The sequence below is a fragment of the Xiphophorus hellerii genome, chromosome 4 (assembly GCF_003331165.1).
Source record: "Xiphophorus hellerii strain 12219 chromosome 4, Xiphophorus_hellerii-4.1, whole genome shotgun sequence".
NCBI lineage: Eukaryota > Metazoa > Chordata > Actinopteri > Cyprinodontiformes > Poeciliidae > Xiphophorus > Xiphophorus hellerii.
The window spans coordinates 25,401,822-25,415,736 of record NC_045675.1 but is presented as its reverse complement, the minus strand read 5'-3'; the positions used below and the strand labels follow the sequence as shown (position 1 = coordinate 25,415,736).

The window sequence follows — 13,915 nt, the reverse complement described above, 5'->3', positions numbered from 1 at the left end:
GAGAACGGGAAATGTATAAACGGGCCTAGAAAGTGCTCAACTAAAATAATTTTAAACGCAGAAATATTTGGAGGAAAATTTAAGGCTCATCTTTGGGATAGCTGAATAGCCAATGATTAAGTCCAGGTCTAACAATAACAGTGAATACTGCACCAATTAGGAAATGGTAGCGTAAAGTCAAGCTCTCACCAAAAAGCTGCTGAAGTTCTGAGAAAATGACCTGGTGGTGAACATTTTATCCAAAACTATGAATTCAAGCCACAGTTACAATAAAACACTGAAGCTCAGATCTCCTGCTGTGGAAGTTTCTTTATATACATAATATGGTGTTGAACCTCTTTACCACAAATCATGTGTTATTTTATGAAGAGAAAATGTGTTCTAACCTAAACACAATCAGAATCTTGGTCTGAGTCTAGAAACCTGTTGAGTCGGCCATAATCGGCTCAAAAGAAGTTACCTTCATCAGTAATCCCAGCTCAAAGCCACAAAGAGGCAAGCCCTTCTAGAAAAAAACTGTTTTATTGAGTCATTAACAACTGTACATTTATTTTCAGTGCTGACAGCAGTTGCTACATACTTTGGTGTGAATCAGAGGTGCAGTTTGCCCCTTAAGTTGTAAATGCCGGCAGGATGAGAAGCACAGTAAAACAAACCAGAAGTATTAACCCTCAGCTTCGTTCGCTAACTACCGCATGTGTTTACATGTAAGTGTGCTTCCCTCTGTCCTTGAAAGCATTTTCAGGCACTGAACATTTCTGTGAAGACAGACCGACTCTGCCTTCCTCTCCATCACAGCCAAATACACATATTCCAGGAATATCGGTGGGATGCAAAGGGCACAGGAATCCCAGCAGCACGGACCGGATTGCTGGAGTTCAGTTTGAATAGAAATCAGTGGAGCAGCGAGAGATCAGTACGTCAAGTTAGAAAGAAAAAAAAAAAGCGCACAGTCATTCAGTTCGTGGCATCTGCTGCCAACTGAGGTCCAAGGGTTAGACTGAGCTGTAACATCCCCCATCTGCCACAGGCGATCAACAAAAACAGGGAAAGCACACACAGACCAGAACATTAGGACACGTGTACAGTTCTTTATACAGGAAGGAAATTTACATCCGTCTCTTCTCCTGAATCAACGTCCCACTTGTTCCTGTGGAGGGTCCGCCTGAATCCGACCATGCTTTGTCCTTTAAGAGCGTTGTGACGTAAGGCCGGTTTAAAAAAAAAAAAAAGAAATCTCCATGAAATGTTCAACATTGCAAGATTCAGGCTCCTCTGTTTGACTCCTGGAAAGATCAGCCTGCAGAATGTGCTTTAGAAAACAATCAGGGTGCAATAATTGAAAAAGTTTCAGTTCGTGTTCTGGTTTCTCTCTCAGACGAGAGCGACCAAAACAATGGTCACAAGTACACCCAGGACATGAAAATATATATATATATATATACTTTAATAATATATAAAATGTCTTATTTAATCCAGTATGTACACAATGTACATGTTTTGAGGAATTAATTTCTCAGAGATGAAGCTCCGCTCCATCCCGTCACATCTAAAAAAAAAAAAAAGTACAACCCTAAAACAAGGGATTTAAAAAAATCCTTCCAGTATGAGTTTCCACAGGCCAATAGCACAGCTGAATTCCAAAATAAGTCAGAGAAAAATGTCGTTTGCTTCAATCTGTTGCAGCCCATGTTAAAGCAGGACAATAATCTCAGTAGATGACCTCATAGACTGTCGCCTTCTTGTCACCAGATCCTGTCACGATGTATTTGTCATCTGCAGAAATGTCACAGCTCAGGACGGACGACGACTCCTTCGACTGGAAGTAAACACAAACAGTCAAAACGTTTAGTTTGCTCATCGTGGTCGTGACATATCGTCAAGGTTAAACTGGTTTGCCAAGCAAACACTAAATTTCAGTGCGAGTGACTCCTGTTCACTGTTGGCTCCACACACTTTTACTGACTTCATTTTCAGTCGTCACAAACAGCTGGTTTATTTACGCAGACCGCCCCGATCCGAGAAACCTTTAACCCCATCGATCTCTGTTTGAAATAGCTGTAGTACTGTTTTCTTTATTTCAGGACAACAACATGCCACTAAGCCACTAATGTTTTTCATGTGATTGTATTGATTTAGCAGCATTTGGTCAAATATTACAGAACTGCGATCATCACCTGGAAAATGCTGGCACCGTAAGGAGTCCTCCACGCGTTCAGCAGGTTGTCCTTCCCCGTGCTCACGAACCATTTACCTACAGGCACAGATGAGACACCTTTAACACACTGCAGGTAAGGGTCCTCGCAGACATAACAGAGCAACTGGAATCGTTTTAAATGTGCTACTTTAATTACCTCATCAACAATCATAAAACACATAATGAAGGAGACTTGCAGCTCTAACCCAGTTAATTATTCAAATGACCCTCTGATTAATTAACCAACTCGCTAGCTGGCTGCTGATTTAATCAGTGACACTAAGAGCTCTGGTCTCATTTGAATGAATCAGTTCGCTGGTGGAGGAGATGAGGCTGTGCTCATTGGTTTCTGAGGATAAATTAATGCGAACGAACATTTTCGAAGCGCTTGATTTGCTGTTAAATGATCGTTGTTTGAAATTTTTAATCACTAGCCCTACACACATCAGGGAAGTGACACTTAAACCACCACCAGCCCACTGGTGTCTGACAACCGGTGTAATTTACAGCTCATTAAAAGTAAAATTGTGCAGAATCATCTCCTTTTGTTATTATAGGTTTTGAAGTCTTCCCTGTGCTGCCAGATAATGAAGAGACTATTAAAACTCTGCTCACATAAAATTATCAAAATATCATCAAATTCAGGTATTCAGTTGTTTTTTTTTTTCCATCTTCCACCCAGCTACAGTCTGCTGCAGGCATGGGAAGATGCAATGTGTTGTTGCTGTAACCTGATCAATTCAGTCTCAGAATTTGTCCGACTTGACATAAAAATTAGAATCTATAAAAGTGCAATATTCCTCGCCAGACTCAAAGTGAAGCCTTCATTTTGTAGAAATTCCGTAAATAATAAAATATTTCATGCTTTCATCTTATCTAGTGTTTGGTCTTAAAGATGTATTCTTGATTTTTTTTTTTTTTTGCTCAACAATGGTGCCATAATCCCTGTTGCTGGTGCATAACTTTTTTATGAATATGCTGTAACCTTTTCAGAGTATTCATTGTCTGTAAGTCATAATCAAAATGAAAAGAAATGGAGACTTGAAATATTTCACCCTTATGAATCCATAAAATATTCACTTTCTGTACTGTGACATTGAATGTTGCATGTTATTAATATTTTATATATAAAAGCAAAAGAACATAGCTGATGGGAAAGAAACTGTTCACTTATGATTTGAACAACCAGATATAGTAGCACAGGCTCTGACTAGAGTTTGGGTTGGAAGTTTTAATTTGTAAATATGTCTACACGCCCCAACAGTTTCCTTCTGGATACTTAAAGATTGTCCTTCGCCGTAGGACTTTCTCCAGCTCTTTGCAGGTCACTTACCACAGTAGGCAAACTTGAGTGAGAGGACACAGCTTTCATGTAGATGCAGCTGGTACTTGTCTGGCTTGGTGTGGTGGAGCACTTCCACATTGCTGCTCTCCATTCCCACAGCCAGCCATTCTCCAGTGGGACAGTAGCCCAATGAGAAGATCTGCAACAAAAACATAAATGAACCTTGGAGCAAGTCTACTTCACTGCCAATAAATGTCACTGTGTGTTTAATTAGTGTAAGTGCTGCAAGGCTAAAATTTAAGCTAAAATTATTTTGACTACATTTTATAAAAATCTATTAAATTTAGTCAATGTTAGAAAACATGCTAGTGATGGTTAGCATTGACAGCATTTCATTTAACATTAGCTTTTTAGCTAACATCTTGCACATTGCTGTTATCACACTTGATGGAACAATTTAATGTTGGGAACCATGGTAGTGACCCATGTTATAGATTATGCTAATAGATTATGATCTATAATCATAATTATAGATCATAATCTAGCATAATCTATAATATGCTTTAGCTAATTTCAGCATATAAGCTGCCCTGCCCTAGATGAGCTAAAAATTATTTTTCTTGCCGTTTATATTCAACATATGATATAAGCAGAACGCTTTGCAATCTTCTATCAAAGCAGACTGTTTTATTTTATAATGTTTCTGCTCATTACATTTCTGGGGGCTTTAACATTGAATGGTAGAGCAACATGCTAGTCAAGTAGACAATCGATAGTGTTTAGCTTTGTAAACAGTGTTCTGTATGAACTTATAACACTCTGGGTGGGATTTTTGCATTTACAGACAATTTTCACTCTTCTATAGTTTTTCTATAGAAGAGCTTCTATAGGTAGAAGCCTTCTGCAGGCTTTTACCTACTTTTTACATTTCTGCAAGTCTGCTGCAATTGACTTTAAATGCTTCTGCAATTTCCACTAAAAATATTCAGCTGACAACATTCACACTGCATTTTTGCAGGAAATGCAAATTGTTCAAGTTGTACCTGTGAGGTAAAGTCGTGTTGCTGAAGCTGCCGGCCCTCCCTCAAATCCCAGGAGCGGACCGTGTTGTCCAGCCCTCCGGTCCACAGTTTGGTCCCGTCGTGGGAAATATCGATACAGCTGGCTCCGTCTGTGTGGCCCTGGAACTGCCTGAAATGCACAAAACACATGAAGACAAGTGAGACATGACTTTTTCACCGCTTGAAAAAAGACATGAATGTATCTAGAGCTGCAACTAACAATTATTTTAGTAATTGTTTATTCAAATAAAAAGATTTTTCATTTAACCACTTAAACCTATTTTACTTAAAATGCAAATAAACATTTTATTGCCTAAAATGAAGTGGCATGGCATTCCTTTAGTGAACGCGTCATAATCTGTAGCAAAGGATGAGTCTGCAGATAAAAAAATACTTCTAACATTAACATGTGAAAAGCTCAACCCCTTTCTGCTTGACTTTGCATCAAAACAGTGTAGGACTAGCCTGCTGATCTGTTGGATTAAGCAATTAATAATCGGATTAGAAAAGGTGCTTAACAGGAGATTTTATTTTTAACAAAGCTTCAACCAGGTGAAGCCAAACTATGCCGCTTGAGAAACACTGATAGAACATAATTATGAAAAAAGTTTTTAGTTTTTTTGGTCTGTATATTACAATTAATCGATTACAAAATTAGTTGATGATTATTTCGATTCTTTGCAATTAATCATTTCAGCATTAGATGCATCAAGAATATGTCTGAGTAAATTTGTATAATTTTGCGTTTATTTTTTTAAACTAAAAAAAAAACAACAACCTATATTTACCATTTAGAGAATACAACATTTGCCAAACATTTCTTGCCCTTCTTTTGACTCTTCACAATAATAAAAAGAAACGGTGCAATGTATTGTTTTCCCTCAGGCTTGTGTCACAAAACACAGCCGTTTAAGCGAAGTACCGACCTGACCAGGGTCTGGTTATGGAGGTCCCACACGGCGATGTTTCCATCGGAGCAGCAGGAGAAGCAGACCTTGGCATCGGGGCTGATGGCCAGAGCATAGCAGGCCGGAGCAGAGGAAGTGAGCTCAGCCTTGATGCGGGGCGTCTGCGAGGCCAGATCCCAGATGGTCAGCGTGCTCGCCTCGCCGCCGACGATTAGGGTGCGGCCATCGGGCAACAGCTTGCAGGAGCGGATGTAATTGTCTCTGTTCTGGAAAAGATAAAAGAATGAAAATGGTTGGAATAAATTTGTATACATGTGCAAATTCCAGATGAGAAAAAAAAAATCATAGAGAAACCAACATATTGCAGTACATCCACTTTTAAGACCTTTTCTTTTACCAGGTGAGGCAGCTGACTTTATCTAGTGAAGATGTGAATGTCAACTTTAACGAGAGACAGTTGGGCTGCCGGCTCCACAAGAGCAGAAAGACAAATCAACAGTGCTGTAGAAGCTATTGGTCAAATTAAAATAGCACCCTGATGGCTTTATAAAACCAAACTGCACTCTGGACACACCTTAAGGGCGTAGGAATGCCATATGAGCTGAACAGCATGAAGACACCGAGTCAAAATGAGAAACGGGAGGCAGTTGGGAGAAAGTAATGAGCTGCGTAATGGCAGACAGGGTTGGCCAATCAGAACTTCATTACTCAGCAGGGTTTTTTTTCCCCCTTCACCAAGGATAATTTCAGCACAGCAGCGAGACATTTTACTGAATTATTCACTTCTCTATCTGTTGGGATCTGTGGACAGCTGTAGAGGGATGGAGAGTCAGGCTACATTTAATGCTCAAGAAAAGCCTTAATGTATTACTTTGAGATCTCATTAGCACACTGGGATCCCCTTATGGCTGCACATCCTGAAATAAATGTAGAGTAAGGCTAACTCGACTCAGTTTCTCCATCTTAAAATGTGAAATCATCTGATTACCAGACAGTCAAGTTGGGACACAGGACTCTTGCTGCCTGGCTGACTGATGTCCCAGATCTTGACGCAACCCTTTCCACCAGTGTAGACGTGACGCGTGGGGTTGCTGATGGTGACGGCGCACACTACTTCGCCGTGGCTCAGCGTGTTGATCTGACGAGCGTGGCGCGGGATGCCAGGGCCTATGAGAGCGTCTGGAGGGAAGGGCACGGGCTGCATCTGACCGTCTGCACTCACGTGGAAAGAGTAAGCTCTGGAAACGACAACAGAGATGGAAGAGAGTCAAGTTCTGGGAATAAAATCTACGGTAGTTAAAGAGCGAAAGCAAAAATTTAAACATACGGTTTTCCTCCTGAAATGGAGGTGAGGCTGGCCGGCAGGCCTGGAGCTCGCATGTGAGGATGGGGGTCAAACCCCGCCTGCACAAAAAAATAAAGAAATCAAATAAGCTTAAGTTTATTTTCAAGTAGAAACAAATCTGTAGATTTAGACGCCTAAATCTTGAGGTCAAGCTATAATTTCCAGGAAAATCCCTTGAAATATGCAGATGAAGTCTGACAAACAAGTAAAACACTGCAGCAGGAAGAGCAGTTCAAAATGCAAAATGGCAAAGATAACAAAAAAAGACAAAAGTTCTACACAATTTAAACTAATAGGAGTTTCTCTAGATCTAAAGTTTGTTCTCGATTAGTAATATGAACAAGAATGTTCATATTACATTCTTACATACTCCACAGTCTATAAACGAGTAGGATTTTCGTCTGGATCTTAAGTTTGTTCTGAATTAGTGAGGTATAAAACTAAATGTTGCTTCTCCATGTTTAGTCAAATATTTTAACCTACTGCAGATGGTGGTGCAGATGTTTGGAGGAGGATCTTTGTTGCATCTCTTTTTCTACATCTTGGGTGAGAATTTCAGCATAAAATCTGTGGGACTTACGATTGGTGACCGTCCGTAGGCGGCTGCGGCTGCAGCAGCGCTCATCTGGGGTGAGATGAGACCCGGATAGACACCGGGGCTGGTCAGCGATCCGTTCATTTCATGATGACCCATCATGGCAAATGGAGAGGCATAAGAACCAGCGATCGACAGGGGAGTACGGAGGGCCGGGGCAGCTGATGGTGAGAAGGAAATGCCCTTTAACTGATTACTAAACTCTTCCTAGGTTTTAGTTTTATGAGTGTCAGTGCAGTAAAATTGTTGTAGCAGTGAAAGGAAAGGTCACAGGAGCCACATAGTGAGACTGTGGTAGATTTTTTTTCACAAGCATTAACAGTGAAACTTGTGTGTACTTGCTTGTTAAAAAGGGTGCTTTGTTACAGGAAACATAGTGAATAATGAGGAGAATAACCGATTTGTCAGTAATTACCTAGTGCCTCCATGCCGGGCGGTTTTCCCATCGATAAAGGCCGCAGTCCAGGCGTCGTGCTGGTCCCCGGTGTGGGGGCCTCGTTCCTCGGTGTAGGCGTGTTGGACTTTAGGCTCGGTGTCGACGACTTGTCATTCTGTAACAGAGAAATTATTTTGTCCAAGTTTGAGTCGAAAACACCCCACAGGCAGGAAAATCCAGAGTGACAATCTGAGCGAACAGTTTGAGTTAATCCAATCTAACATGGGCGCTCGTCACAGCCGTGGTTGTGAGTGTGTGATAGTGTGTCAGGATGAGGGTATAAACCTTTGCTTAGAAGCTAAGCTTGTCAGGACTTATGGAAGATGTTGGCCCAAATAATTATTTATTCATCCCTTGCCAGTTAATGTTAATAAGGGAATGAAAGAAACTGGGTTTTATAATGATGGTAAGAGGAAGTAGTAAGATGGCCACTGTGTTGATTATCTTTAGCAATATTCAGTAAAATGGTTTATGTAGTGAAAAATTTCAAGCCAGGTTAAATGTCGGTTTTTATAAGGATGGAAGAGGAGCAGATTATGGACACGGCGAACAAAAACCAGACAGCACATATCCCTCTGCAGAGACTCTGGGTTATTTACAGCCTCAGAGCAACGGAGAAATGACCATTTACTGGGTAAGCCATAAAGGAGATTGATAGGACTGAGCCATAGAGTTTGATTTCCTGAAAAGACATCCACCCCTTTGCTCCCTCAAATCCTACACAGCAGCCAACTCCTAAGCCTCCATATTACTCTTTCACACAGCCACCCACTTCATTTGACAAATGCTCCTTTAGTCTGTCAGTTCAGGCTTCATCACCTCCACCATAAGCCTCCCTTCTCCCCTCGTTTCATCATCCTGATACACTCACATGGGTGTGGTCCTTCGCCTTAGACGACGGCGTGCTGCCCGAAGACGCAACGGAGGCGGGGCTGTTGGGGGTGGCGTCTTTCTTCAGCACCCGGGACTTATCCAGGCCGTTTTCCGGAGGGGAATGGGCGGGGCTGACTCGAGGGGTGGCTGGGTCCTGCAGAGTTAAACGAGACGGACGGAGTGCAAGACTGAGCAAACAGGCCGGAGGAAAGCCACTGGCATTTACATGTAGGTCAAACAAGCTGGGGCCTCATGTGCAAACACAGATAAATATCCCGATGTATGCTCATGCTCCCCTTCGTCCCCCACCTCACACATATGCATGCACTTCTCATTCACCTGTCACACCCTTTTCTCTTTGTGTTCTTTGTCTTATATTCTGCATGAATGGCAGAGGGAAATTCACCAAGTAAACAGTCTCAAAGCACACAACCAATATTATGTCAGACGTTTTGGCAACACAGTGAAAGGTGCTGAGGCTTGGACAGACAAAAGAGGGCTGTGTTTGGGTTCTTTGCAGCCTTCCTGTTTAAGAATGTGTCTGAGCAGCTAAATGCCCGTCTTACCTCATTGGACACGTCCACCACCAAGTCGTCACTTTTCTCTCCGTCACTGTCCTGAAATAGAGGAGCAACATTAGTGGGAAGGGATTTATTTGACCTACATGCACAAAAACACATAACTATTTAGATGGATATTAAGGCTGGACAATAAATCAATAACTATATATATTGCAATAGACATGTGATCAATACCAGCAGATAATACGTCTGATTGAATGTTCAATAATTTCACTGAACTCTGATCCAGAATTGCAAGGGATTCTGGGGGATGTAGGCAGAGGAAAGGCTTTGGCTGCTCAACCTCTCGCGCCTTGATGTCAAGATTGGTGACATCAACACACTCGCTCACTCTTTGGTCACCTAGCAACAAGCTGATGAGTAACTTGCGCAGGCGCAGTTTAATGCGTCGCCTCATAACTGCTTAAAAATAAAAAATGATGTGGAATGAAAACTGGATAAAACAGGAAAAGGCATGTACCAGTTTGGATGTATTTCAGAGATTTAAAACAAAAAAACGAATCAATAACTGTCGAACGTATTGAAGACAATACGTTCTTCAGCCATATTGTCCAACCCTTGTATATATTAATCCAATTTGTACGTTTGTTTTCTGAAAGGCGAACATTTCATAAAAGAGCCTGAATAGACAGTCGGTCTTTAAAAAACACTCACATATCCTCTGTTGCTGTCTTTGTCGTCCACTTTGCGTTTCTTCGAGTCCAGGCCGTAGTCTGAAGAGCTGCGGTGCTTCTCGCTCGCTACCCGCAGGCTGTCTGATGGCGACACCGAGTTATTCTGCCACAAACACACCGACAACGACCGCATGAGACCGGAGTTCTCATCGAGTTACCTTGGCATGCTCTGTTCGTTTTAAATCAGTATCCACTGGTACACTGTGTGTACAGTATAGATTTACAGCCTCAACAAATATTCAACTGAGAATCTTCTTGGAAAACAAATGTGGATAAAGTGTGTCAACATTTCTCCATAGATGTTGGACTCTAAGCCGCTAATGCAGAGCAAAACTGGAGCCGCCGTGTTATGCATGTCAGCTGTTAATGTTTAAGACATAAATGCAGCTCATGACCAATCATGAAGGGAAGGTAGTATTTTCCTTTGTGGGGTCAGCGATAATATTGACAGTAAGCAAACTGCACAATGCTGCTGGACTGATTTGGAATAAAAAAGGGGGGGTTGAAGAGGATTCTTGGAAAGCTCAGCCCTGTTGCTGCTGCCAAAGCACTGGAGCACAGAGGAAACAGACGAGGCAGCTGAGCAAAACCACAAAGCCGCAAAAACACTAACTGGGAAGGTGACTCGTCACGAGTCAAACTGGAGAGAAAACATGAACTCTAAATAAAACTTGACAATATTATGGCCTGCCACTGCAGCCAGGGCAAAAGCCAGTAGAAAACTAGATTAACTTTTTATAATCAAACTTACTCTGGATTCCCAACACGTTTACAAAACAACTAAAAATCAAAGCAACTGGCATGAAAATGAACAGGATTAAGAAAAGGGGAAAGAAAGAGACCATTGAGGAATCCAGGACAGGATCAATGTGGCGAGACAAAGTGTGCCGCCTGCAGAGAAGAGTCCTGACAGGGGCAGAGTGAGAAAATTAGTGGGGGGGAAAAAAGAAGGACGAGACAAGAGACTAAAAACAGGAAAGGAACTTGGCAAGCAACACCAGTCTAGCAGTAAAGCCATGAGTTCTCCCCGACCAGTGGGAACGTTCAGACACGTTGGCACTTTCTCAAAAGCTGCAAACAGGGTTTTTGTTGTCCGAGATGGTGGAGCGGCCCTGCCAGGCAGACTGAAGGTCAACGAGTGGGTAGGTGGGGTAAGCACATCTAGAGGTCAATTCTTGTTGTGAATCGACTTAATAAATCGAAACAATTATCAGAAAGATGGAGGATTAAACCGAGGTAGAGCAGCTAATGGATAGCAGCCGCCTTTATAAAGGAGTAGAGCTTTCCCAAATGAGTTGGGCCAATTTTTCGCCTCCTCCTCAGGTCAAAACGGGCCGATGCGTTCAGCTCCTGCTGCAAAAACAAAGCCACCAGTCTAGCTTGGCGAGATGCTGTCTCTTACAGTATTACAGCCCGTCTGAATCTGAGCCGGAGGCCTTTCAAAGATTGCTTAGTCTCAGTAACCATGCACTTCCCTTTAACTGTGGTATCAGATGACCTGAGACAACAGAACAAGCAGACTTTGTGTGTGTGTGTGTGTGTCGTGGGTGTGTGTGTGTGGGCGGGGGGGTGCGCGCGTGAACAAAAATAGGGAGGAGAGGCTGGCTGAGAGAGCAGGTAAGGTGGTACTGCAGCCGCTTGTCACCAAATGAGAAGGTGGGGGGGGGGTTAGGGTTTCCTTCTGACATGAGTGAGCCCATTCAGGATGGCCAGTCAATGGGAACTTAATCTGTTTGAGCAGATCCAACAGAGCGTTACACTCCAGCTAACTGAGAGCTTTAAGCCAGTCTGATAAAACAAGGACTATAACATGAGAAGAGATGGCGAGATGGGGACGACACAAGACGAAGGAAGAGACAAAGTGATGAGAAGATACCAAACACCAGGAAGAGGAAGGCAGCAGAGAAATACAATGTTTACTGAATGAGGAATAACAACGAGCTATGACAAGGACTCTTGTAATGGTAAATCCTCTAAAGTAGAAATGGAAGGCGAGTCAAAGTCACTTTTAATTGTGCTGAAATTAAAGGAGGTAGCAGACTACTAATCCTCGTCCAGTGATTGGAGTCATTTTCCACCTGGATTAGAAGGCAGTGGCTTATTTAGCCAGAAGTCATTTGGATTCAGGCACCGTACACAGCCCCCGAGTATAAAAGTGTGTGTTCTTACACAGACAGCATGAATGTCTATTGAACGGTGAGCTCAGGTCTACGTTAAGTACACCTAATGACCAAACACGATGAGCTAGGAACAGAGCGAGTCGGGGGAGAGACAGACAGACACACAGGAGGACGGAGAGCCGTAGAGTCAACATACCGTGCTGGACTCGCGTTCTTTCAGAGGAATGGCCAGAGGCGAGTGAAAAGATGAGGGGCCAAGAGGGAGGAAAACAAAACACAAATTAGTATGGGAGGGCAACAAAGACTGCAATCAAAGAGCAGCAATCAAATGCATGGTGTAACCCATCAGGTTAGCTACAACGTGATCAAGAGGAAACGCTTTCAGAGAGAATTTAACGACCAAAAATGTACTTTTTGATGCTATGGAGACCAAATGAAGCAGCATTTAAAAGTAGCATCCTATAACATTTTATATACAGTACAGACCAAAAGTTTGGACACACCTTTCTAATTCAATGGGTTTTCTTTATTTTCATGACTATTTATAAGGCAAGAAATCCCACTTATTAACCTGACAGGGCACACCTATGAAGTGAAAACCATTTCAGGTGACGACCTCTTGAAGCTCATCAAGAAAATGCAGAGTGTGTGCAAAGCAGTAATCACAGCAAAAGGTTGCTACTTTGAAGAAACTAGAATATAAGGGGTATTTTCAGTTGTTTTACACTTTTTTGTTTAGTGCATATTTCCACATGTGTTATTCATAGTTTTGATGCCTTCAGTGTGAATCTACAATGTGAATAGTCATGAAAATAAAGGAAACTCATTGAATCAAAAGGTGTGTCCAAACTTTTGGTCTGTACTGTATATTATAATAGTTTTCATTTTTCTGCTTTCCTATTATTTGATTAACCTATTTTCACATCAAATCAGAACATTAAGGTAAGGGTGGGCGATATGGACTTTAAGTTTTATCACAATAGTTTGTTGCACAGTTGTGATAACAATAAATATGACGATAAAAACTATTTATTACTTTCTTTCTTTTAGGTAACCGTATGGCTTGACTATATAACATAGACCCAAAATCAAATACTAATCTTGAAAAACATTAGTTTTTTATGTAATACACATAAAGAAGTGTGATCTGTGACACTGAACTGCACTAAACATGCATTTAATCATATTTTTGAATGTTTTGATACTCTCATTGAACAAACAGTGGAGAAAATAGCGAAAATAATCCCAACAATACGTTTTGAGGTATTTTTAAATATTTTAAATGCCCACCCCTACATTAAGAAGAAGGATATCTGCTAAACCACAACATTTTCCCTCATAGTAGCTCTGTTTACAGTTTGGCCTTGAAAACGGTGTTTATTGGATGGAATATATTGAAGCCGGTAGAAAGCGCTCCTGTCAGCAACAGTGAAGTGCTGCAGGCCGTTTGTGTGGCAGGCTGTGCTCCTCACCTCGGTGCTCCAGGTCGTGGTGGTTCTTCTCATCCTTCACAGGCAGGTGGGTCTGGCTGCCAAGAGCGCCCAGAGCCAGCAAACCGGATCCAGCACCTGTCACCGGGGGGAGGCCGGGTGGCTGCAGGCCTGAGGGGTGAGGGGGCAGCTGGACCGGGGGGCCGTGGGCAGCGTGAGAGAGGTGCTGGGCCTGAAGCTGCTGCTGCTGTAAACAAACACAGAGAGACAAGAGACGAGACAAAGGACAAGTGGGTCAGCTGGGAAATGACTCCTCTATGAGTGACCGTGCTCTGCCCAGGTTGGCTTTGGAGACGTTTTTGCTCAAAGCCAAACAATCTGGATTTAGCTGTGGATCAACATGCAGTGCT

General features: G+C 42.2%; 1 protein-coding gene across 6 annotated transcripts in view; it reads right to left on the bottom strand.

The window, feature by feature from the left end:
* Positions 1-503: 503 nt before the first annotated feature.
* LOC116718545 (transducin-like enhancer protein 3-B) overlaps positions 504-13,915 on the bottom strand; it is a 29,757-nt gene continuing 16,345 nt past the window's right edge. For 2 of the 6 annotated variants that reach the window (XM_032560576.1, XM_032560578.1), the window contains exons 8-21: positions 13,548-13,752; positions 12,272-12,330; positions 9,936-10,058; positions 9,267-9,317; positions 8,699-8,854; positions 7,807-7,942; positions 7,377-7,552; positions 6,779-6,855; positions 6,440-6,689; positions 5,470-5,717; positions 4,526-4,673; positions 3,531-3,681; positions 2,178-2,254; positions 504-1,819 (exon numbers count right to left, since the gene is read on the bottom strand). In XM_032560576.1, coding sequence (XP_032416467.1) covers positions 1,712-1,819; positions 2,178-2,254; positions 3,531-3,681; positions 4,526-4,673; positions 5,470-5,717; positions 6,440-6,689; positions 6,779-6,855; positions 7,377-7,552; positions 7,807-7,942; positions 8,699-8,854; positions 9,267-9,317; positions 9,936-10,058; positions 12,272-12,330; positions 13,548-13,752 — 1,965 coding nt within the window. In that variant the 3' untranslated portion in view covers positions 504-1,711. The remainder of the gene's footprint in view (positions 1,820-2,177; positions 2,255-3,530; positions 3,682-4,525; positions 4,674-5,469; positions 5,718-6,439; positions 6,690-6,778; positions 6,856-7,376; positions 7,553-7,806; positions 7,943-8,698; positions 8,855-9,266; positions 9,318-9,935; positions 10,059-12,271; positions 12,331-13,547; positions 13,753-13,915) is intronic. The other 4 variants (XM_032560580.1, XM_032560581.1, XM_032560577.1 and 1 more) reach the window with 2 other exon arrangements.